The sequence below is a fragment of the Ahaetulla prasina genome, chromosome 10, assembly GCF_028640845.1.
Source record: "Ahaetulla prasina isolate Xishuangbanna chromosome 10, ASM2864084v1, whole genome shotgun sequence".
NCBI lineage: Eukaryota > Metazoa > Chordata > Lepidosauria > Squamata > Colubridae > Ahaetulla > Ahaetulla prasina.
The window spans coordinates 2,587,949-2,613,552 of record NC_080548.1 but is presented as its reverse complement, the minus strand read 5'-3'; the positions used below and the strand labels follow the sequence as shown (position 1 = coordinate 2,613,552).

Here is a 25,604-nt window from a genome sequence, read left to right as displayed (position 1 = left end):
AAAGCCTCCAGTGATGAAGCTCCCACAACTTCCGAAGGCAACTTCTGTTCCATCGGTTAATTGTTCTCGCTGTCAGAAAATTTCTCCTTATTTCCAGGTTGAATCTCTCCTTGGTCAGTTTCCATCCATTATTCCTTATGGGCCTTCAGATGCCTTCGAAAATAGTTTTGACCCCCCTCCTCTCTGTGGCAGCCCCTCAAACATTGGAAGACAGCTATCGTGTCTCCCCTGGTCCTTCTCTTCACTAGACTAGCCATGCCCAGTTCCTGCAACCGTTCTTCGTATGTTTTAGCCTCCAGTCCCCTCATCATCCTGCCCGCTCTTCTTTGCACTTTTCTAGAGTCTCAACATCTTTTTTTATAGTGTGGTGACCAAAACTGGATACAATACTGTAGGTGTGGCCTTACTAAGGCTTTATAGAGTGGTATTAGTACCTCACGTGATCTTGATTGTATCCCTCCGTTAATGCAATTTAGGATTGCATTGGCTTTTTTGGCTGCCACCGCACACTGCTGGCTCATATTTAGCTGGTTGTCCACTAAGACTCCAAGATTCCTCTCATAGTCACTGCTATTAAGCCTGGTTTCACCCAGTCTATATGTGTACTTTTGGTTTTTCTTGCCTAAGTGTAAGACTTTACTTTTCTCTACGTTGAATTTCATTTTGTTACATAGGGCCCAATTTTCAAGTCTGTCAAGATCCATCTGGCTCTTCAGCCTATCCTCTAGGGTCTTGGCTATTCCTGCTGCAAATAGATGATAATCCTTGAGTTATGACTGTAATGGGATCACAATTGTAACTCATGATGGTTGCAAAGCAGGTTGGTCATGTGATTGACCTGATTTTAGGACCCTTTTTGTAGTAGTTGTTAACCAAACTGCACGGTTGTTGTGAACCAATAGTTCGCCTTAGGCGCGATTTTGCCAAAACCCGGAAGTAACTGCCAGTTTTCATCAAAACCTTCGTAAAACAAAGTCACGTGATTAGGAGACCCTGCAAATGTCTGTAAATGTGATCCTATTGCTGAGCACCCGATGTCCAGTCATGTGACCACAGGCTGACTGTCTGAGCTTTGAATCTGGGTTGTAAGCCCCACTCAGGTCCATCAAAATGTGAATGGTTGCTACAGCTACAAGTCATAAGTCAAGACCTCCCTATATGGCCTTTTCTAAACCAGCCTGCCCCAGACTGACTCATTTGAAGACACTTATGACTAGACTTTCCATCATCCCCAGCCAGCATGGTTGTTGTTATTCTATGGGGATGTGGTCATCCCAGCTCTGGAGACCAAAGGAGGAAAGGAGCTCTCAGCCTGTTGGCGCTCGTCTCTATCCCTGCCCCGAGAGGGTTTCCTCCCCTCCTTTTCTGCTCTGGGGGTTGAGAAAGAGGCATTTTTCCAGCCAGTCTGAGTCTCTGGGCCCCCAGGCAGCTCAGGACAGATCTGGCAGAGCAGAAGCACTTTTTTCCTGTAATATTCAGCCAGTCTGTTATTTCCCAGCAGACCGTGACAGAATACGTTGACAATTCGCATGCACAACTTGATAGCTGGGCTGTTAACAATAGAAGGGGAGTCAGCCATAATGGCAGCTCAAGCAGGCTGATCCTTTGGGAAAAGCAACGGTCCGCAGAGGAGCCTGAGGACAAGACTGGTCAGCAAAAAATAAACCTTTTGTTCAAATGAACCCAAATGGAACACTTCAGAAACACAAGTTTCTAGAGGGTAATGGCCAAATTAAGATGGTGACTGTGACTGCAGTTGCACCTATTTTTATATGCAATGCATTTTATGTGCAACGCCCTTTTTGGACAGTATCCTGCAATCATCCCTGGTGAGAACCAAAACAGCAACATTGAGGATAGCCTGCGTTATGGACTTGCAATGTCGATCAATTTCCAGCAGAGGGCACTACAGATACGGGCAGGACTAAGAAAGTAAGATGGAAATTGAGAACCAAGATCTCCACCTACCCATCCCTCCTGGCTGGTCTTCTGGAACTCAACCCAGAACTTCTATGCTGGATGCTGAAAGGAAAGCAGCAAGTTTATCTGCCAGCTGCTTTTTAATGGCCAGGTGCATCTGGGTTACTCCGTGGCAATAAATTCAATGCCCTGATTGTGAACTGGGCAAATTTATTAATGACACTCGCAAATATATTTAGCCAGGCAGAGATCCAGCAGAGGCATTCCCCCAGCATGCTAGAGATAACTTCAGTGTGGTATGAATCCAGCATGTTTGATTTGCTTATTGTTTGATGGATTGTGGAAATTCAGACCAGTTAAATTGAACTCCCAGATTAATGCGGCCACTGAACGATTCTCTTGGTCATTCAGTGTCCTTCCTTGGCTGACCCAAACTTATAATCCAAACTTGGGACTTGTCTGAATTGGGAAGCCATCAGCAAAACCACGAGTGCCCAGTCTCTTCCAGGAGACCTCCATGTCCAGGAATGCCCCACAGAGCCTCATGAGATTTCTTAGAAAATTGGAAGGATGGGCAAGGATGGGTATTATTATTATTATTATTATTATTATTATTATTATTATTATTATTATTATTATTATTATTATTATTATTCTCTGGAACTGTGCCCAGATAAAGGGCAAAGGGAAGCAGAGATGGTAGCAATCAGAAAGGGCAGACCTATCAAATCCACGCTTTGCAAACAGTTTGGGCAGCCATTATGGGAAGGACAAGCCACCCCCAACTACAGGTTTCCAAGGTTCCCACACCAACGCTGCAAACTTCCCCCCACAAAAAACCTCCCCATTTTTGACTTCATATGGATGTAAAGAGGTGCCAGTCCCAGGAGGGGCTGGAGTACCCAGAGGTCTCCACACCACATCTTGGTGTGTTTTGCAGTGTCCATCCCTTCAAATGCTTTTGACCTCTAAAACAAGAATCTGATACAGAAGGCTCTTCCGTTTCCATCTCCATGCACTAAGAAGGCACCCTCTCAGCAATGCTCTTTTTTTTTCTTCCTCAGAGATCTTATTACTATTAAAATTCAGTTACAACCCACAGTCCAAAAGATTCAGCAATCTGAATTTTTTCTGGCATTCCCCAGAATGCCAGTAGCGGCCTTAACTTAGATGTGATCAAAATTAACAAACTGTATCTCAGTGCAGAATAAAAAAAGAATCCACAAATTGAATTTGACTTTTAAAGCATCTCTGCTCATCTTCTGGGCAGGTGGGGGAATATTCACAGAAGATACTGTTTTTAGAAAACAACAAAACATGTTTTTCTTCTGGAAAATATCACCAAGTGAAGGTTCATTGATGCAATGTTGTTCACAGAATGTATTAAGCTGCATTTTTTGGCACCGTTTACACTGTGATCCTAAAGGTGCTTTATTCAATAAATCAGACCTAAACAAATTACGGCTTAACGTGATGTTTCTATCATCTCTGTTCCTACCTGGGAATCAGTTCTGGAAGCTGCCAATACCCAGAAATATAACCTTGGACCCTTTGCGAGTCTAATCCATTCTGCATGTGCATAAAACGAATCTCTAATGTCTGCAAAGACACATTTGAGGTAGGGGAACGAGAACACAAGTAACCTTTACTCTCTCTCAATTTCCTTACTCTAATCTGCTCCCCTCTGCCCTTCGCTCTGCCTTCGCCCACCCCGCCCAATGCAACCTGCCAAGGAGGCGGGGCTTTCGTTCTGAGCCAATGAAGACCGTCTCAGGGGTATCCAAAGACCTTTTTTCCAGGGAATTTCTAGATGGCTCTGCCGCCTCCCACGCTGAGCATCCTGTTCTCCCACGCAGCTTCTGCTTTTCTTTCATTCCCCAGAAGTCATGAAGGAAGGAAAGGCAGAAGAGCCGCATCCCCCTCAGCGGATAGTGCTGGGACCTCTGCAGTGAAAGCAGCCAGATGCAAAACAGCTGACAGGGAGAACAAAGGCAGAGGAAAATTGGTGGAAAACCCAGTTCTCCCTCTGCAGCTCCAAGCCCTCTTCTGACCAGCTCTGGCTCAGTCTGAAAGCTAAAAGCTTTAATCAGTTTAATTGCTAGATTAACAGCACACTTAAGATTAGTTACCCTTTGCAGACTGGATTTTCCCACTCAGTAATTAGGGTCCCCTGCTTTAATCACTTCACTCAGCATATTAACCCATGGCTTTAGTTGATTAATTGTGGAGGAGAAGATCTGGGGGGGGGGGATGGGGGGGGACGAAATTTTAAGAACCAGGATGGCCAACTTCAGGGCCCATTCACTTATGAACTGTTTTAGCTACTTTGACTTCTTAGTTGAATTAAGGACATTTAGATATTTAGAATATTGGGGTTCCTGGAAGTCAGGAAGATGCTGTTTCAAAAGGACAAGACTCGAAAATTAGGCCAAAAGGGGCTATGAATTCCTCAGTTCTTGTCACCGTTCATCCTTTCCTCTGACTGCAGAAGAGACTGCTGTTAGGGGAAGGAAGGAAGGAAGGAAGGGAGAGAGGGAATGGGTGAGCCCTACAATGTAATTTATGATTTCATGACTGCCAGTTCACCAAACCTTCATGCCCTGTGTTGAGTTCACATATCATGTTAAATTTTACGATGCCTCTTTTAAAAACTAGCAACCCACCCCCCCAATCCTGTATTTCAGGTTTGCAATCCTCTGGGGGCTGGCATGCTATGGGTGTTTGTGTCTTGCCATGAGCCTTATGCTAAAAGCTGTCGAAAGACGCCTCCCTTGGGCGGCTTATGGGTCCGGGCCTCTGAGTTCAGCTCTAGCAACCCATGAAGACTCCGCTATTCAGGGTTGCCAAAGGAGATCAGCAAAGGCTTCTCTTGGGAGGCGTCAGGACTTTGCTGGGTGGGGGAGGGAGGGGTGGTGGCTCACCTGGACAATCTCCAGCATCTCTTCCCTGCTGATGTAGCCGTTGCCATCCAGGTCGTACATGCTGAAAGCCCACATCAGCTTCTGCTCCAGTTTCCCCCGGGAGGTGACGCTCAGCGCGATGATGAACTCTCGGAAGTCGATGGTGCCGTCGCCATTGGTGTCAAAAGTGCGGAAGACATGCTCGGCGAACTTGGAGGCGTCCCCATAAGGGAAGAAGTTGGCGTAGATTTTCTTGAACTCCTCCACGTTGAGGATGCCCGTGGGGCAGTCTTTCAGGAAGCCCTTGTACCACTCCTGGAGCTCCAGGTCAGAGAATTCGGTGTTCTCCCGCAGGTCTTGGAGCATTTCTGGACGCAGCTTGCTGTTCTGCTTTCCCATGACTGAAGCAGGTTGCGAGCTGAAACACAAGGCGCAAAGAGAACCTTGGCATCGACTAGGCCCACAAACCTGGCCATTTCTCTGGCCGCCTCTCCAGGGGCAACCTCATGCACGTTGCGTGCTTGTTTATACGGACTTCTGTGTGCAACACTGAGTGCTAGAAACTTGCTTCTGGGTTTTAAAATGTAATTTGGATGTTCAGCAACTCAGCTCTGTGCTCTATGAAGTCATAGGACACAGAACAGAGACAGGCCACAAAATATGAGTGTTCCTATTTCTGTTAGATTATCAAAGGGACCTCACGACTCTTTGAAAGGCTAAAACCACTAAGTCTCCTCAGTCGCTTTTTGGTCCTTTGGAGGAAAAACACACAGCATCTTCCTCCAGAGGAAATACCTCTACCTCCTCCCCCATTCTGGAGAAGAAAGGCATCCTCCACGAAATACACCCCAGCTCTCCCTCTTGCAAGGAATTGCGTTTGTTTTACTCAGAATTTTCACCGTTGCGTTCAAGGTGATTCATGACTTGGGAATGCAAAAGAAATCTGTGTGGATTAACAAAATATAGTCCAATAGACATGGCCAGAAGGAAGCTCTCACCATGGCATCAGAAGCAGAAGCAGCACAATTAATAGAAATATTTTATGCAAGGCACATCGCAGGCTTACATAATAAAGACGTCTTGGTTTCATACTCGAGAGAACCCATTCATACTTGCCAGCAGCCTGACCTGGCCAGGATTGCTCGGCTCCCACAAAACTGACAATCCTGGCCACTTCCTGCCCCGGGAGGCAGTAGACCAGAAACACCACATCCTGGACCGGCCCCAAACCCTTCAAAGTTGTTGATTCCTGGGGATCCAACCACAGGTTTTGGGGGGAGGGCTGGGCTTCCCCACTGCACCCACAGCTATGTGAATCCATCCTGTATGGAATTTAGTCTTAATGGCTAAAATGGATATATTAGATTTTATTTCAAGTTTGCTGAATGATCCAAAGAATTCCTTTACAACCATGTTTCTCAGCCTCAGCAGTTTTAAGATACGTCAACTTCAACTCCCAGAAGTCACACCTCTTAAAATTGCTGAGTTTGCAAAACACCCATTTGGAAGGACAGATGTCATATGCCAAAAAAAAAAAAAGGATACAAATACATATATTAATTCAGAAGATTTTAAAGTTCAGTTGAGTCAGAGAACTTTGTTTTTATGTATGATAAAGGCAGTGACATAAAGTATGATAAAGGAAAGGTCCAGTCCTCCTCATGGTGGAGGAATGGTTGGTGAAGATGGAGGAACTTCCAGAGATAATTAAGTTGACCTTGATCAGAGAAAACACATTGATGTCTATGTTGATGGCTGACTGGAAACCCCTTAGAGTCCTTTTGCATGAAACAGAAAAAATGTATTAATGATTTGTGGTTTTGATTAGAAGAAAACACTGGATAATAGGAAAAAAGTGAGCTTTTTTTTGTAATCATAGAATAAGAGAAAATTTTGTAATTGTATTTATATTTGCTGCAAAGGAAATTGAAAGCTTCTATTTCTTTTTAATTCCTTCTTTCTGAACATTTCCTTCCTTCCTTCCTTCCTTCCTTCCTTCCTTCCTTCCTTCCTTCCTTCCTTCCTTCCTTCCTTCTCTCTCTCTTTCTTTATCCATAGGTTTTATATTCTTTTTAAAATTTAAAACTTATGCAAGAGAAATGCCAGATTTTTTTTGTTGGTGATGCAGGATATTTGGGGACTCATTGACTCATCCGATTTGGTCTTATGAGAGTCTGACGCCTTTTTGAAATATACTGTATATACATTTATAGACAAATATTTTAACATTTTTTCAGTCATTAACCCTGCTACAGGTGGTCCTTGACTTATGACCACTTGGTTAGCGACTGTTCAAAGTTATGAGGGACTTCTGCAGGGCTACTCACCACTTAGTTCCAACGATTGCCCCTCCCCCATGGTCATGGGACTGCATTTTGGGAGCTCAACAACTGGCCGTCATTTATGGTCACTTGCAGCATCCAGTAGTAACATGACCACAATTTGACGATTTTGACAAAAACTGATATTTACTTTGGGTTCTCGATAAAAATGCCTCATAGTGAACAATGGCTTCACATTACGACCGCTGCTTACACTTAATGCCTGCTGCTAAAAAGGTCGTAAAATTGGCTTGGTCATCTGGGTGACCCACATTATGACTATCCTGACTAGCTGTATAACAGACGACATTGCCAAGTACTGTGCAGCATTGCTCAAAATTGATTGCGTGGTGATTTGTGTTATTAACTGGATTTAATGGGCCCCTAGTTCACCATGTTACAATACATTGTAACTTGATAGCTTTCCACATAGCAGCCATTTATGCTCCCCTAAATCCAAGGGAGCTGCAATGGCTCAGCAGTTAAAGAAGGTGAACTTGTCAGTTGAAAAGCGGGCAGCCCAGGTTTGAGACCGTGTGATGGGGTGAGCTCCCATTCCTTGCTCCAGATCCTGCCAACCTAGCAGTTCGAAAGCATGCAAGTATGAGTAGATAAATAGGTACCACTTTGGTGTGAATGCAATAGCATTCCGTGCATCTCTGGCATACAGTCATGGTGGCCACATGTCTTCGGACAACATTGGCTCCCTTGGTTAAGAAACAGAGATAAGCACCGTCCCTTCCCTCGAATCAGACATGACACGGAAGCCATTTCCTTTTTTACATGGTCATCCGATCCCTTCTCACTTCTTGTATACTTTCAGCTTTTAATTCATGTATATTTTATGCCTTCTAGCATTTTATAGGGTTTTTTTATATTTTTATTTTTACTGTACTTCACCTTCTTTAAACTGGCCTATAACTATTATAAAGATCTGAACATTAGAAATGTTAATGTTATGCTAAATTATATCCCCAAACTTTGAAATGTGACTGTATCGAATTACAGTTTTATCAGGCAGAGGTTAGTGCCAAGAACATTGCTTTAAAAAACTGGAAAAGTAATATTATTCCCAGTTTTGGAAAAGAACCAGATTTCTTAAAGGTGCTTTTTCAAGAGGCAACTGGTCTTGCTTGTTTTTCTTTGAAGATGTTTTGCTTCTCATCCAAGAAGCTTCTTCAGCTCTTCAAAGAAAAACTAGAAAGTCCAGTTGCCTCTTGAAAAAGCACCTTTGGGACAACCATGACCTGGATGACTGAGAATCTCCATAGACAGCCAGGTTATTTTGGAACAACAGTGTTGTTTAATTTCTTTTAACTTCTCTATATTGCTCATTATATTATTTATTTTCAGGTAGCCCTTGACTTAAAACCATTCTGTCCATGATTAATCAAAAGTATACTTTACTAAAGCCAAAGTGGTTACAGAAGAAGCAAAAATGGATCTGATTTTTTCGCGCGCAAGGGGTTATAAGGGATAGTCAACTTTCCCTTGTTCCTGGCCAACACATAGACAAACACACAGAGTTATCACTGACTGTCCAATTAGGTGTTAACAAATTGTTTAGGTAAGGGTCCCCTAATTTCTTCCCTCTAAGCCAGGCAGGCAAAGTTCTGATGGGGTGAAGCTAGCTTTCTCTCTTTTAGGGGCAGAAGCTCTTCCTGTCGTGTCCCACTCCTCCGCTGACGGCCGGGTCAGGGAAATCCGAATCAGGCGTGCCTCTGCAGCTCTGCCAAAGTCCTAGCAAAGTTCTCAAGGCAGGCAGGAGACCAGAAAGTGACTTCAGCAAGATATGTTAGACTTTGCCTGACTCAGAGAATGCCAGAAAGCAGATCCTTTATATAGGCCATGGGGTGTGGCTCCATGACTCAGCACTTATCCAGGCCTGCCCCTCCCTTCCTTCTGTCGCCCGCCGCCTATCAATTCTTCTGAAGCGAGGGTCACTCCAGGCTCCAGCTGTTGGTAATTGACCTCCCTCAGGCTCACATGCTGTGGGGGAGGGGGAGGGGTCTAGTTGTTCCGTTTGCCTGGGCATGGAGCCAGAGCTGGGGGCTGGAGGTACTTCTTCCTCCTCGGCCTGTCTGGGCATGGAGCCAGGGCTGGGGCTGGGAGGCATACTAGGGCATTCCTCAGCGTTCGGAAGCAGATAAGAAGGCCCCGGCTGTGGGGAAAGCGGACGAGACACAACACTTTCTTCCCAAGGAAGGGGACCGATTTATAGCAGAGGCTGCTCCGCTGCCTTGAAAAACAATTTGCAATAGCTAATTAAAAGGGTTGGTGGAATGGACATAGAACATAGAATTACAGAATAGGAAGGTGCCTCGGAGGCCATCTAGTTCAACCCTCTGCTCAGGCAAGAGACCCAAGACCGTTCTGAACAAATGGCTGTCCAGTCCCTTCTTGAAAGCCTCCAATGATGGACTACCCACAACTTCTGAAGGCAAAAGTTGGTTTATTGTTCTCGCTGTCAGGAAATTTCTCCTTAGTTCTAGACTGGTTCTCTCCTTGATTAGTTTCCATCTATTGCTTCTTGTCCTGCCTTCTGGAGTTATGGAAAATAGGTTGACCCCCCTCCCACTTCTTTATGGCAGCCCCTCAAATATTGGAACACTGCTATCCTATTGCCAGGACTCCTTCTTTTCATTAAACTAGACATTAAACTAGACATACCCACTTTCTGCAATTGTTCTTCATACGTTATAGCCTCTAGGCTCCTAATCCTCTTTGTTGCTCTTCTTTGCACTCTTTTCCAGAGTCTCAACATCTTTTTTCATATTGTGGATTTTTTTTCTGCAAAAAAAATACCTTATGCAAGCTGTACTTTTTGTCATGGAGTAATTTGCACCAGAACTTTGCAAGTTGGGATCACTGACAAATCTGCTGGGGAAAATCACACAGGAAACATTTGAATTTCCTAAACTTCCTCTCTGGTCTTGGTATCCATTCATTACTATTCAACAATATACATACTTCAGGAAAGTGAAGCGCTAAAAAAAATCCCATCCACCTTATTGGGAGCTGGATTGCAAGAAGACCAACAAAATGCTTGTTTTGAAGAAAAATATATTATTTTTAATATAAGTACTGTAAATAAAAAATATAAAACTTGAACCAAAATTATATATAATCTATGAATAAGAAACTAGCAAACAACCATAAAGTTATCTTGAGGTAAGATGGGTGGCCTGTAAATTTCATAAATACGTGAAATAAAATACTGATAAAACCAGAAATATGATGTGGTACCGCATAAAGAATAAAGGAAAAGGAAAAAAACAATTTTTCTATCTCCACACAGTACAAAAGTAGCTATTATGTCTTCCTACATCTATCGTAGCTACGCTCAATTTTTTAAGCTATAGGCTGACTCTTGATAACACAAGATCCTATTCTCTGATTTTGCCCTTCCGGTGTTGGCAAATTTGGTTGCCGGTCCTTAAGGGATGTCCCTGCAAGAGCCTTCTACCCCCCTCTTTGCACAGATTTGGGGGAGAAGAGCCCCACCATACACACATAAAAGCCTGCTGGTCACTTGTTTTTGGTTAGCCAGGGCTCTTTCGTTGCCTTAATCCGTATCACATTCCCGAATGGAGAAGCGGCCATGTCCTTGCAGGTTGTTGTCTCATCAGCAAAATCGTTGCATAAGACCAAGGATAGGGGTGGGAGAGAGAGAGAAGGAAAGCTTTGCTTCTCCTGAGCTGACCAGATTTTTTATTCTTTTGGGAAGGGAGAAAACGCAGCCTTTCCCAGCTCATTCACTTCCTCTCCATCAATTTCTCTTAGCAGCTGTTGCACTGTATTTCATAAAAGCTCAGCTGCGCTAGCCCGGCACAACTAGCTCCACATGCTGATCCCCAAATGTTGATCTCAACAAAAGGGCTTTTTAAAGGCAACATTTGCCTTTGATTATGCGAAGGGGTGGGGTGGTGGTGGGGCTACCCATCCAGAACAGAAATGGGAAATGGGCCGCTTTGCTGGTTGGGGAATTCTGGGAGTTGAAGTCCACCAGGCTTAAAGTTGCCAAGGTTGGAGAGCCCTGCTTTAGAGCACTCGCTAGAGCAGGGGATTCTGGGAAATATGTGTGCAGGATGTGTCCACAATGCTCAACTCCTGCTTGCCTCCAGCGAGGCTCAGAGCAGAACTGACTGGAGAGAACATTTTGCTGCTGGTGGCTCAGCTTTCTGAAAGGAGGTCACGGACTGATTGGAAATCTGCTCTGGATTTGTGGTATTTCAAAAATTAGCCTCCTGTCCGTGGAGATAAGAAGCCAGAGGACATTTTGTGCCACTCTCCCAGCTTCTGGCTTTCTGACCACAGAGTGCAAAGCATTTAGAAACATGATTACACCGTACCATTAATGTTAGATGTGTACCAGATTATTTAATTTATTTATTTATTTTTATCCCGTTTTTATTCTTTCTAGAGATAGCTCGAGGCAGCAAAAATGCTTAACATTATTTACATTTATTCCTGGTTATTTATTTATTAGATTTTGACTCCAGCTCTATTACTTTATAAATAACTCAAGGCAGTTACCTAATCGTCCTTCCTCCTCCTATTCTCCTCCCAACAACCGTGTAAGGTGGGTTGAGAGCCTGGCCCAAAGTCACCCATTTGACTCTCATGGCAGGGCTAGAACTCACCGTCTCCTGGTTTCTAGGCCATCATCTTAAACCACTTAACTAATGAGGGCAAGATCTGTTTAATCTGTACATAATTTAATCTTGTATTTTATATTTTAAATTTTATGTCACCTGGTATTCCTTATTTTAATTGTGAGGCTTCTGACATGAATAAACAAATCTTAACTACTAGAGACCAGACTGGCTCTTCCTCATAAGCCCACAGCCTCCACTCCAAGCCCAGTGCCAGGATATCTGCCAACTCAGCTGCTGTCCTTTGAACTGATATTCCCTCCACACGTATGTTTATTACCTTCAAACCAGAAGGGAAGAACAAAGGGAAATAAATCTGGAAACAAAGTTGCTGAAAGAATACCAGAAATTTATGTGAAATCCTAGGTCAAATCCATTTTCTAGCTTTTGTTTCTTTTTTAAAAGTTTGCAGCTTCATAGTTCTAGCAAAGCTAAACACCAGAGAGTCGATGTGGGCAAGAGGAAATGAAAATGGAACCGAGATGGCACCATCCAAGCCTGCTGCGCATTGGTAGACCCTAATTTAGCCACCAAAGTGAGGCAAAGCACTGAACAACGGAAACCTTGGGCCAAAGGCGGTCTGGGCAACGGTTTCCCACCCTGGCAGGGTTAACTTCATCTCAGCAAGAAAAGTTGGCTTGAAGCCCCATTGATGATCCTAGCCTGGCCTCTAATGCCTTTTCCCCTCTGAGAAAATGGGCCCCTCCCTCCATGCTTGGATCATATCTGTGTAACGGTGAAAACCACGGCTGATTACTGGAACAATTCTGCCCAGTGGTGGGAGGAAGCAGGGCCTGTTCACATGGCTGGTGGACATTTTCACAAAATGGCTGTCAAGACAATTATAGATACCTATTTATCTATATCTATATATCGCAGTGGCTCAGTGCAGGGTGAAATGCTCCCGGTTCGGACCGGATCGCCTGATCCAGTAGCGATGGTGGGTGGTGGTTTGGAGAACCGATATGAAAAATTCTTGCCCACCCCCCCGCATGCCCAGCTGAGCCGCGCAATCATCAGAGGGTTTTTTTTAATATACTTTTAAAAGCATTTTTTTCTTCAGAGAAAAAAATGCTTTTAAAAGTACAAAACAACAACAACAACCCCCTCTGATGATCGTGCGGCTCAGCTGGGATCATCAGAACTCTTTAAAAGCATTTTTTCTACAACTTCTTTGGCCGAAGAGGTTGTAGAAAAAATTCTTTTAAAAGGCTCCTCTGATGATCCCAGCTGAGTTGCCTGATCATCAGAGGCTTTTAAAAGCATTTTTTACAACCTCTTCAGCTGAAGAAGTTGTAGAAAAAATGCTTTTAAAGGGTTCTGATGATCCCAGCTGAGCCGCATGATCATCAGAGGATTTTTTTTTTCATCAGACACTGAGCTTGTTGATCGAAAGATCGGCAGTTCAGCGGTTCGAATCCCTAGTGCCATGTAACTGAGTGAGCTCCTGTGACTTGTCCCAGCTTCTGCCAACCTAGCCGTTCGAAAGCACGTAAAAAATGCAAGTAGAAAAATAGGGACCACCTTTGGTGGGAAGGTAACAAACAGTGTTCCGTGTGACTTTGGCATTTAGTCATGCTGGCCTCATGACCATGGAGACGTCTTTGGACAGCGCTGGCTCTTCGGCTTTGAAACGGAAATGAGCACTGCCTCCTAGAGTTAGGAACGACTAGCACATATGTGCGAGGGGAACCTTTACCTTATTTATCAGCAGGCAAATGGTGAGGTTGTTCACTCCCTCCCTCCCTCTCTCTCTCTCACACACACACAATGTAGGAGTCCTAGAAGACAACCACTTAAATATGAGCCAGTCATGTGCTGCAGCTGCCAAAAAAGCCAATGCCATCCTGGGCTGCATCAACAGAAGGATAGAATCGAGTGATAGCCCTACTTTACCCTGCACTGGAGAGGCCATACCTGAATATTATATACAGTTCTGGTCACCATGATACAACTCTAAAGACTGCAGGAAGAGCAACAAAGATGACAAAGGCTGGAGGCTAAGTCCTATGACGAACAGTTGAGGCAGCTACTTATGTCTAGCCTATCAAAGAGAAGGATTGGGGAGGGCATGATAACTGTCTTCCAGTCCTTGTGGGACTGTCTCAGAGAAGAACGGATTGACTTATTCTTCAAAGCACCTGAGGGCAGGACAAGAAGTAATGAGTGGAAGCTTATTAAAGAGAGATCCAACCTAGAAGACCAAATTTTCTGACAGCGAGAACAATTAATCAACGGAGCAGCTTCCCTCCTGGGATTGTAGGTGCTCCATCCCTGGAGGCTTTCCAAAATAGACTGGACAGCCATCTAACTGGGATGGTATAAAATCTCCCCCTTGAGTAGGGAGTTGGCCTAGAAGACCTCCGAGGTCCCTTCCAGCTCTATGGTTCTGTGTTTTATGCTCCATGCTGACCAGGGCGAGCTTTTAAACCTGCGTTATCCTCCTGGGCTCCCAGAGGTCCCTCTTCTGCAGGCGTGTCCACAACAAAGCCAAGAGAGTCGCCATGGTGTGCAGCCAATGCTCTCCTTCTTTCTTGGGAGTGACCATCTGGATCCTTCTGACCACACCCTGTGGATGAGCACTGCCTTCCGGTTATCCGTTTTGAAAAGCAAACGATACAGCTGCCAGCATTTTCTTTTGTCTGACCCTTCCTCACAATCATCTGCATTTGATAGTTTGTAAACTATTTGCCTAGTTTACAGGTAATCCACAACTTATGACCAGTTGCTTAGCAACTGAAGTTATGACTAACCTGAGAAAGGGCATTTAGAGCCCTCTCCACCATCACACGTCCGACTTCGAGCACTTAGCAACACAACTGCATTTAGGGCCGTCTGCACTGTCCCACTGTCCTGTGACCACATTTTATAAGTTTTGCTGAAAACCAGCAGAAAACCATCCCTACAGTGAAGCCTTAGCTTGCTTAACGACCGCTGCATTTGCTTTACAGCGCTGGCATTCACTGCAAAAAAGGACGTAAGATCAGGTCAGTTGGATGATTGACCTGTTTTATAACCGTTACAACATTTGGTGCTTTCTTTGTTGTTGCTGTTGCTCTTATCATCCCAAATAATTGGTATCCTCATTCCAGTGTAACATCTGCCAGCCCAACTCATTTGTGAGGGAGCTATAAAGTGTGTCCCACATAAAGGATCTATTCCTGGGAGCTGCCCTTTGCTGCTTGTTCTGTTGCAAGAGCCCCTCCGAGGGATTTTAGCAGGGACGTCCACAGGTATGGTCAGAAGAGACATGCAGCACACATAAAAAACAAACAAACAATGAGCTTAGCCTGCATCGCAGTATTGTATCCACCATGTTGCTTTTTTAAAAACCATCCCTTGCAGATAATCCTGGATGCGAGCCACGGAAGAGATGGAAATGGAGAGTGACGGAAGGCGCCCAATTGAGGGGAGGTGGCAAAAGCCCCCCATTCTGGAAGCTGTTTTAAAGTTCAGCGGCTGGGAGCTCAGGCAATATTTCTTATCGGAGGCAAAGCCCAAATAGCTCTGGCTTCTCTGGCCTGTTCCTTGGGAAGACTTTCCGCAGCATCTCCCTCCAGACCGTCCCCTGTTGCAAAATCCTGCTTTAGGGAAGGGTGGCAGCACGGCTCCCTCCTCGCCCAGGCAGCAGATGGGCTCCCTGATGGCCAAGGACTGAAAATAGCAGCGAAGAGAACAAGACAGGCGGAACTTTCACCTGAAATGTCAACCGAAGGCAGGGGGCCAAAGGGCATGCCCCTCTCCCTTTGGCACCCGGGAATGGGTGGGGGCAACCTTTGGGAGCCTGTGCATTTTGGAGCTGTGAAGAAGAAGCGAGAGGATCAGAAGGATGCTTCATGGGACTCATCCATTTCACCCTATAAAGCCCCCTCCCATAAGGGCCCCTGGATCGACCTGCTTTTGGAGTGCAACTGGAGACACCTGCGCAAAGCCCGAGGGGGGGGGCTTCTGAGGGGGTGGAAACGGTGGGCTCCAACCAGAAGGCATAGAGGGTAGCTGGACATTAAAACAAAGCTGCAACCACCACCATGACTTTTTGACTCTTCCCAAGATCCCTGCGTAGGAATTCTGGACATAGGAATTGCAAAAGGGAAGGGGTGACTGTGGGGTTCGGGCCGGTCCACACAAAGATGCTTCTCCTGAACCACTGGGAGCCCATTTCAACTGCAGCTACTATTCAGTTTACAAGCAGCACAACGGATCCCCAGAATAGGAATTCCCTCCCCTGAACAGGGGAAACCGCCCAGCACCAAACGCTCAACTGGGGCCCTCCGAGGCAGTTGCAGGAGGCCCATTTCTGGGTGCAGCCAGGGGAAGACCTGGTGGCTGGACCCCCATTCTAGGCAACAGGCAGCTTTCCTGTCAGCTGCTCCCTGCTCTTTTTCAGCCAGAGAATTTCCAAGACTGAAGGAACCTGAAGGAACCACTTTCCCAAAGACGCATCTCTTTCACTCCGAGAAAGTGCAAGGCAACAGCAGCTGGTTGCAAAAGGGCCTTTCCCTTCTCCAAGCTGGCATTTTTCTGAAAGCTCAAACCCAAGGATGCTCCAGCTGTAACCACTGGCCATGAACCTCTGTAGGCACAGGACTGGCCACCATTGGAGACCAGAGGCTGAGCCAGGTGAGGCTGGAGTTTAAGCGACCATGAGGTATGTTCAGAGTCAGACTTCTGGCTTTGGAGACTCTGACCAGAGACTGCGAGAGAGCCAACCGTCAGAAGAAAAAAGAATGGGATACTGAACCTTCAGTGACAGAGGTCTACGGAGAGTCCCAGTCATCCAGGTCATGGTTGTCCCAAAGATGCCTTTCTCAAGAGGCAGCTGGACTTTCTGGTTTTTCTTTGAAAATGTTTCGCTTCTGAGAGCTGAAAAAGCTCCTTGGATGAGAAGCGAAGCGTCTTCAAAGAAAAACCAGAAAGTCCAGCTGCCTCTTGAGAAAAGCACCTTTGCGACCTCAGTGACAGAATTTGACAAGAGGCTTTTCAGCTCAAGTAAAGGAAGTCCTTCTCTCTGAAAATCAGCAGCCCCCCCCCCCCGTCATCCCAAAAGTTGCCCTGGAAGGGAGAAGGCTCTCCAAGGCCACTGACCCCGTAGAAGTCTGGGCTGACCGCATTCTGGGCTTTCTAAACCCATTTTGAAGGGGGGAGTTTGGGTTATATCGTGAGGGCAGGTGAATGGTCCTTGGGGGAAGCCCAGATTGGCCTCACCCTCAAAGAAAGCACTGAGAATGATCAGTTTGTGTTTGGAGTTCTTGTGTTAAATGGGTCAACTCCCTTTTGAGAAAGGTTTTTGCAGCAGAAGAAAGGCAAGGCTGTAGAGAGAGGGAGGGTGGGGAAGCGTTGCTACTTCATTAATATTTTACTTCCCCTCTCTGCAGCCTGTCTCTAATTGCAGTCCAAATGACCAAGGAGTTAATCCAAAGTGCAACGAAGGATGCTGTGATTCTGAACAGCCTGGCGTTCCAGATTCCCTGGCATCCCAGCTCTCCCCCAACCATCCACCATGCCTGGTGCCTGACTCCCTCTTTTAGCAAAAGGTTTACTCTTTTTGCTCTAGAATCCAATATTGGCAGAGGAGTTTCCCTCACCAGGCAGATAGGCAGAGTTCGGTTCCCCAGCTGCGCCATGAATGTCCGAGGGGGTGTCTGCTTGCTTGCCTCAGCACCAACCCCTCGCATCCAGAATGGTCCCCTTTGGTCCCCACTGGTCAAAGACCCACATCTCCTACCTAGCCCAGGGGGAGCAGACTGATGCAAAGGCTTCTTTGGCTCTTTTCCTTTTATCCTTAGTTAAAACGTTCCAGTGATGCTTCTCCTCCTGGCCCACGTCTTCACAGAACACATCATCCCTTCCGGGCGTGTCTCTATGTCCCTTCGCAGGGTTGGATTTCCAATTGCGGCTGCCCCAAAGAGGAGGCAGGGCGAGGCAGAAGCGGCCGCTCTGATCCTGGAGGGTCTGCACAGCTGATCCTCCTCAGTGTTCAAGACACACGTTGCTCCCTCCTTAGGATGCAGCCTACTTGGCTCTCTTCCAGCCTTCGCCCACAGAAGAGAAACTAGAGGGAAGCAATCTGGGCACCAAAAAGTGAGAACTGATGCCAAGTGGCCGGAAACTGCGGCAATATGCCATATCTGCTCCCCTCATATCTTCCCTCCTCATCAAGTGCACATCCTCCACTTAGGATGGGAATAAGCCAAAAATCAGGCCAAAAAAAAAGTGCTACCAGATGCTGAGAGTTTTCCCAGGGTGAAAGAGGGGAGATGCCCCAAGAGCAGGAAGGTTTTTGACGGAAGTCACAAATTGGAAGTCCTTGGATCAGGCCTGGGCCCATCCTCACAACCTCCTCTCCTTCCCGAGGATGAGCAGTGGCACGCTACCCACTCAAAATGGCCCCCTAGCTGTTGGCACAACAAAGGACAATTAAAATACACTTTTCTTTGCCAGGGTGTGGAAAATAGCGATCAGAAATGTACACATCAGTAAAATGTTCTCCTTCTCCTTGGCTTTTTAGTTACCTCACCAAAGTAATTTCTAAAAGATTATTTCCACTATACAATAGTTCCTCTGAATCAAAATATTGATCATGCATGTATAAAATGTCCTCTCGCCTTAGGGGTACAGGTGTAATTTATTTATTCCGAAATTATGGTGTATGGAGGGATTTTTTAAAGCTTCTGTTTAGTTTTTGTTCGCTTTCTTTCTTGTATTCTTTTAAACAAATCTCTGATGTTTTATTCATGCAGTTTAAATAAATCCATTAAAATGTTTCTGGGTCTGAAACATTTATGAAACACCTACTCAGAAAACTGATCCTGGTGCACATCAATACTTTTTTCAAGCAGGCAGGGGCTGATTGGAGTTGTAGTCCAACAAAACTGGAGCTATTACATTCTAAACAACTCCTTTCCTTAACTGCAACGGGAAAACTGAGGTTAGTTTATACAGTATGTCTCTCAAATTTGCAGAAACTTCCTTTCATAACTTGTTCAGTTCTTCTAAGAAAATGGTATCCAGATTATTTATGCTCTTTCTCTCAATTTCTCAATAACAATTTGCGTTCTGCTTTTCTCCAACTCTCTGAGGTTAAATTGGGGAGAAAAGCTGACTTTAATTTCTAGGGGAAAGAATAGCTAGATTCTACATTGAGTGACTTTTAAAATTTTAGTGGTGACTTAATTTCTCCTTCATCTAAGAAAGTGGGCATGAATATTTATGGCACTTGAAAGCATAAACAAGCTGAAGATCCTCGAATCCCTGGCAGTGTTTCTACTCTTTTCTGGAACCAAGACATGGAAAGTAATAATTTATGGAAAAACAGAGGCAGCTCCTTGATTAACAGAAACTCTGGCCACCCAAAGCATCCTTCAGCACTAGAATGGAGCTGAAAGGATCCAAAATAAAGATCCAGCTGTGTGCAGCTATTTTCTTCCCTAATTCTGCATCTCTCCAACTGAAGACAGAAAGATGAGGATGAATATCCTTTAAATAAGAAATTTTAATGGTCTCACTGTCTTACCTGAGTAAGCATACTTAACGCAAAAGGGCCTCTGTTAGAGTAAAGTTGGACTGCAGTTCTTTCCTTTCTGGAAAGGTGGAAATGGGGAGGCAGCCTTTGCTCCTTCAGAAATACAGACCCTCTGGGAGTGGAGAAAAGACCTGAGGGAATAGTTACTTCAAGATGCTGGTCCTTTCCCTGAAGCCCATTTGAAATTGCTCCCAAAATCTTTACCCGCCGACATGTAGCCATTCCTATTCAAGGAAGTTGATTTCAGGCAGAATTCACTCCAAATGAAACATGCAAATAAGAGCTGCTCCCTAATGTCTTTTTTCCCCCTTTCAGGAAGTCCAAGGCAGAAGGAAGAACAGAAGAACATTCTTTGGTCATGCCATTCCAGAAGCTTTATCTGCATGAAAAGATCACGCATGAAATCGAAGGCCTTCAGTTCCTTCTCACCCATGGATCTACTTCAAGATCAGCCAAAGTCAGCAGATGTTGCACAGCCTGGTTGAAAGCCAATAACGGAGGAAGTGGCCATCTACCGGTCTTTTCCAAGGATGCAATATTGTATGATCGTAGACTCCTAGGGCTGATGATGACCGTGGAGGGTGGGTGGGTGGATGTACCTGCAGCTATGGGGCTAACGGTTGCCATCCATTTTGCAACCACCCAACAAAAGACTGATCCATCTATCCTGGGGCAGCACATGAATAAAACCAATGATGCGAAGGAGATCCTTTGTCAGTTCTGGATTTTCCCTGCCAGTCAATTTCATGGCGAAACTCTAGAATGCCTCCCCCAACCCCGAACTTTCTTTTTCTTAAGTCCAAAATGGGTCATTTTTTTCCTCAGATGCAAATGGCTCCAGAGGGCTTTTCCTGCACACCTTTTCCAGTGTGAGGCAAGGACAACATATATCCCAGTGTGCTTTCACAATGGACATATACAAGATACAATCACACTGGTAATTTCATTTCTCTCCTTTCTCCAAGGAGCCTCAAAGGTTGCCTGCATTCCAGCAATTGCAGAACCCAACTGGGTCCTCTGAAGATAACTGGGCCAGTGGTCATTCAGGGTGAGGGACCTGGCCATTATGTCTTAGTGGCATGGTCATTGTCAGGACAATTACTGCCTCTGGAACTGTTTGCAGGGGAGAATAGACTGGATGGGAATCCCATGGCAAAAATAAGACAAATGTAATAAAGGAATTACAAAGGTATATACTTCTTTTCCAGTCCACCCAAGCTGAAGTCTCCCTCCACCTCTTGCATAGTGAACACATTAAGCTGATAAATAAATATCAGGTATACCACTAACAAAGCCAACAGGAGAGATTGTAAGCCTTTTGTAGCAGGGGACCCTGCTGTCAATTTAATCAATTGGGGCTGACACAGCTGATGTGAGAAGGGTGAGACCTGGCTAGTCTCAGAAGGAAATGGGGAGGGGGAGGCAGCTGAAGGCCAGGCTAGGAAATCAGAAAGGGTATCCCAGAAGAAGGTTTCCCTGAAGCTACCAAGAAAACTGCTTGAGCTGTCCATGAAATGCAAGGAACCCAGTTTTACCTTTTTCACCCCTGCAAAATGTCCCAGGCACAAATGGCAGAGGATATTATAATAAAAATAGCAACTGAAGCTCCAGAGGACTGGGGTGAAATGCTGGGGGTAGGGTGGGGAGCAAAGGATGGATTCAGGAGCATTCAGGAGCCGGTACCACCAGCAGCCCCCCCATTCTCCCTGCGGGGAGGGGGGTGGGGTGAGGATCTCTGTCCAGCTCCAGCTGTGGTTGCTGATCCTGGCCAGGCAAGAGCAGCATCTATGGGGGATCTCACTCCCCTTCTTTGGCCAATTCCACCGGCAGGGGGGGAGATGTGGATGCCCCCCCCCAGGGTTCTCCCCATCAGCCACCAGGGAGCCCACAGCCGATGAGACTCTCCCTCACCTGCTCTCCCAGGGCTTTGCTGCACAGGGGCAGGGAGGGGGCAGCCCAATTACAGCTGGAGTCGCCGCTGCTGGTGGTGGTGGGGGAGATTAGCACGCATCTCTTTGTGTGCAGTGCAGAATCGCTGCTCCTCCCGGCGCCCAGTTCAACTTTCCATCCACCCCCAGGACAGGCAGCCGTAGCCCAGTCCCCGCGGAAGGGCGGCAGATCTCCCCAAGCCTTCTTCCACCCCAAGGATCTCTGCAAAGTCACCCCCACCCCGCAGTCCCCGGGGGACAGCGAGCCCCCCTTCCTCTCGGGCAAGGGCACCTGGCGAGGCGCCGCCCCCGCCCCTTCGGCCGGAGTCAGGGGGTCTCCCGTCCCTCCACAAAGGGCGGCCCCGCTTCTCTGCGCTGTTTCCTCTCCTCCTAGAGAGCCGCGCTCCCCAACCGAGGCCCGGTGGGGGGGGGGGGCTGGAGTCCGGATCCTGTAGCACGCTGCCTCTTTCGCGCGCTCCGGCAGGGCCATCCCCGGGGAAATGCGCCCACCCGCCAACTGCGACGCCTCCCGGCCGCTGTGCCGAGCCCAGAGAGCGCCGCCTGCGCCGCCCCGCGCGATCTACCTGACCAAGGCTGGGATATCCCGACGATCGCGACGGCTGCTAAGCGAGCGCCAGCGATTCCTGCCGCATCTTCCGCCGCCGCCTCCTTACAACCGCTGGAGCCGGAGCGGCACGCGCTGCCTGCCCGGGCTGCTGGGCGGGGGCGAGAAGGAGGGGCTCGGGCCAAGGCGGGGAGGGGAGGGGAGGGGAGGGGAGGGGGAGGAGGTCCCTGCAACTCCCCCCGGCGGGGCTCCCCGGCATCTCCCCTCCCGCCCAGCCCGCCCGGCCAGCGGCCGCCTTCCCCCCGAGCGCCCCCCGCCTCCCTGCGGGGAGAAGAGTCCGGCGGGAACGGAGCGGGCCGCCACCCCGATGACTCCGGGGGAGGCTTGTCTTGCCTGACCGCCCTTCCCTCGCGCCAGGGAGGCCCGGGTGGCCGAAGGCGGGAGGCCGAGTGGGAGTGCGAAGGGTCCCGCCGAGAGACGCTGCGGCCCGGGGGGGGGGACGACGCCCTTCCCCGCCGGGCAAAAGAGGCTCCTTCGCCGGATCCCGCGAGGCTCTCCGGGCGGGTCCCGCGCGATCCGCCGAGGATTCGGCGCTATTCCCGGTGGCGCGAGCCGCTTGGTCCGCCCGGGATGGCTGGCCGCGGATCGCCCGACGTCGGAAGCGAGGATCGGCTCCCGGGAAGGGCCGGTGGCGCTGCATCGTGGGCGGCTGCCGATTAAACGCTAAAAAGAGAGTAAAAAACCGCCACGAAAAAGAAGCCAACATGGAGAACAGTCACCCCTCTCCAGCAACCGAATCCAGAAGAGCCACTTTATGCGGTGCGGAGGCCAGCAGGGTTGGGGCAAGGCTGGTTGAGGAGGGAGGGGGGGCTGTTCCAAAGGCTGAGGGAGGCCACAGCAGAAAAGCCCCCCCCCCCCGGGTCCGGCCAGGTGGCCTCTTTTACAGGTGGCCCCTGGCGCTGCCTCTCCTGCCAGATCTGCCCCTTTCGGTCCCGAGCCTTTTTTTTGGTTTTGTTTACATTTATACCCCGCCCTTCTCCGAAGACTCAGGGCCGCTTACAGTGTGTAAGGCAATAGTCTCATTCTATTTGTATATTTACAAAGTCAACTTATTGCCCCCCCAACAATCTGGGTCTTCATTTTACCTACCTTATAAAGGATGGAAGGTTGAGTCAACCTTGGGCCGGGCTTGAACCTGCAGTAAAACACAGGCAGCTGTGTTTTAATAACAGGCTTCTTAACAGCCTGAGCTATCACGGCCCCTTGAAGGCCTTTCAAGGTAACCGCCAGCACTTTGAATTGCACCTGGAAGCCAAGAGCAGAGGGGTTCCTGAATGGCTGCCCCGCTGCCTTTTCCATAAACAGATGCTTTCCTATAGACCTTGAATTACAATCAGAATGGGGACCAGAATGTCTGTTGCTAAATGATGTGGTCATTGTGAGTCATACCTGGTTTAATGGCACAGTTGTTAAATGAATCGCTGCTGTCAAAGCAAATCAGTTGGTCATTATGCAAATCCAGCTTCCCCCATTGAGTTCCAGGGAAGGTTGCAGATGGTGACCATCTGACCCTGGGAGGCTGCGACCATCACAAATACATGACCGTAGCCAACGCCCAAGTTTTGATCATGTGACTGCAAGGATGCTGCGGTGGTCATAAGTGTAAGGACAGGCTGTAGGTCACTTTTTTCAGTGGATTTATAACTTCAAATGATTGTTACATGAATGATCAAACATGGGACAAAACTCTCTTCACTCTCTTGCTTAGCCATGGAAATTTCAGGCTCAGTTATGGTAACAAATCAAGGACTACCTGTAGTTTTGTAGTCATCGTTAAAACCCAGAATATGGAACAATTGGAATTTAATTCCACTGACCCTTTTATCACCCAGCTTATTTTGATCCGCATAAATACTGTCAGGATGATGATAGTCCAAGCAGACTTTCTAAATAACCTTTTCAAAAAAATAAATAAATCTACAGATGTTCTGCCAGGTGACCAGGCAGGAAAGGCTGGTTGTGATGGGATAAATTTAAGCGTGGACCTCCTTTCGTTCCACCAAGCCCCTTCCTCTCCCCAAGACCTATTTCACAGACAAAAACCTGGAAAAGCACCAGGCCCAGAGAAGGTAACTTATCCTTCTTGCTTGAAAGCTTGTGCTGACCAAATGGCCCCCATCTTCACCCGCATCTTTAATAAATCACAAGAGATGTGTTATGTTCCTTCTTGCTTCAAATGGTCTACTACTGAGTTTCCCCGAAAACAAGACCTGGCCTTATTTTCTTTTGGGACCCAAAATAAGCACCAGGTTTATTTTGAGGGGATGTCTTACCCGCTTAACTTAGGACCGCTGTAGCGAGACCTCCCATGCCACGATACCTGTTGTGCTCCGCCTAATTCCTGTGGCCAGACGCCATGTAGCTCATCGCACCGGTGCCGCTCATGGCAGGAGGCTGTGTGTTGTGTTGTGCCATTGCACGTGTGGGTGGCGGCATAGGCATAATGCACCACATGGTGTCTGGCTGCGAGTGGCGGCAAGCCGCTGCATAAGAAGTCCAGCGCGACATGACAAGTGTCAGGGTGTGGGAGGCCTGGCTGCGGTGGTCCTAAAGTAAGCAGGTGGGTCATGTGGGCAGCTTCACCCCTCACCCCCTATGTCAGATCCGTGTATCTGCCATTCTTCTGAGGAAGGGGGGGGATTTTATACTTGGTACATTTACTTTCTTTTCCTTTATATGTATCCCATATCCTGCTCTGCATTCTTGGATGACCTTTAACCTGATTTATAACTGTTGCCTGGTGCCGTAGCTGCCTGGCAGTTTCTCACCTCCTGGGGAATGTAAGGGGAGGGTAGGCCATGTTGGCTGCATCGCTGGAAGATGGTCCTGAGAAAGTTCTCTTATCTCTTTCTCAGAGCGCCCAGTACAATAACATCTTCACACCTGTGGGTTGGCTAAATCCACATCGGACTGTTGAGAAGGGTCTCTCTTTTATTCTAGTTGTATTGCCTGAGGGACCTCAGAGCCTGCTTTGAATCTGCCTTGCTATCACCCCTTTTCAACAAAAGGTTCCTTTTGAAATGCCAAGTTTCAAGAGTCTTTATTTTCTTGAATAAGAGGGAGAGGCTGGGCCTTACATAAAGCAGGCTCTGCAAACATGGTCAACCCAGAGAGGAAAAGTTTTCTCTTTACTTTCTACTCTACTGAGGGGACCCTGCAAACCATGTCCGAACACAGCAGCGAGCAAGGGGAGGCCGAGTGCTGGGAAGAAACTTCCACAACTACCCAGCCTGACACAGGCTCCATATGTCCCATTGAGGACATTGAGGCTGTCCTAGAGAGCTCCACGAAGCCCCAATGGTTGATCGGCATGGGGAAAAAGGACAGCTGGGATGGAAGAACCAGGGGAGTTACCCTCACCCACAATAGCCAAAAACCGGGGTGGAAGATGGAACTGGAGGCCCTGTCCGATCAGGAAGGGCTGATTGAGGAACCACTGGGGAACGACCGATTGAAATGGCACATCAACAGGCTCGTGATGGAGGCTTTGGAGAATCTCAACGTCCAAGGCGAGCCAGGCCACTAATGGAGGAGAGCGGGTGAACCACCAGCTGCAGAGGGCACCCCAGCTGTCACCCTGGACCCAGCTGTAGCCGACCAAGCTGGCACTGGCGGCAGAGCAGTAGCCACGCTGGGGATCCAACCACCCACTGCCCCTGCACAGGCGATTATCCCCGGCCAACCCAGAGGGCCCCAGCTGGAAAGGAAACCCCCCCCCCCAAGGGTGAAACTT

The 25,604-nt window shown here is 47.4% G+C and overlaps 1 protein-coding gene across 1 annotated transcript in view; it reads right to left on the bottom strand.

Moving 5' to 3' along the window:
• HPCA (hippocalcin) overlaps positions 1 to 21,923 on the bottom strand; it is a 28,566-nt gene extending 6,643 nt beyond the window's left edge. Inside the window, exons 1-2 of the mRNA XM_058195151.1 lie at positions 21,831 to 21,923; positions 4,842 to 5,238 (exon numbers count right to left, since the gene is read on the bottom strand). Coding sequence (XP_058051134.1) covers positions 4,842 to 5,219 — 378 coding nt within the window. The 5' untranslated portion in view covers positions 5,220 to 5,238; positions 21,831 to 21,923. The remainder of the gene's footprint in view (positions 1 to 4,841; positions 5,239 to 21,830) is intronic.
• Positions 21,924 to 25,604: the final 3,681 nt, after the last annotated feature.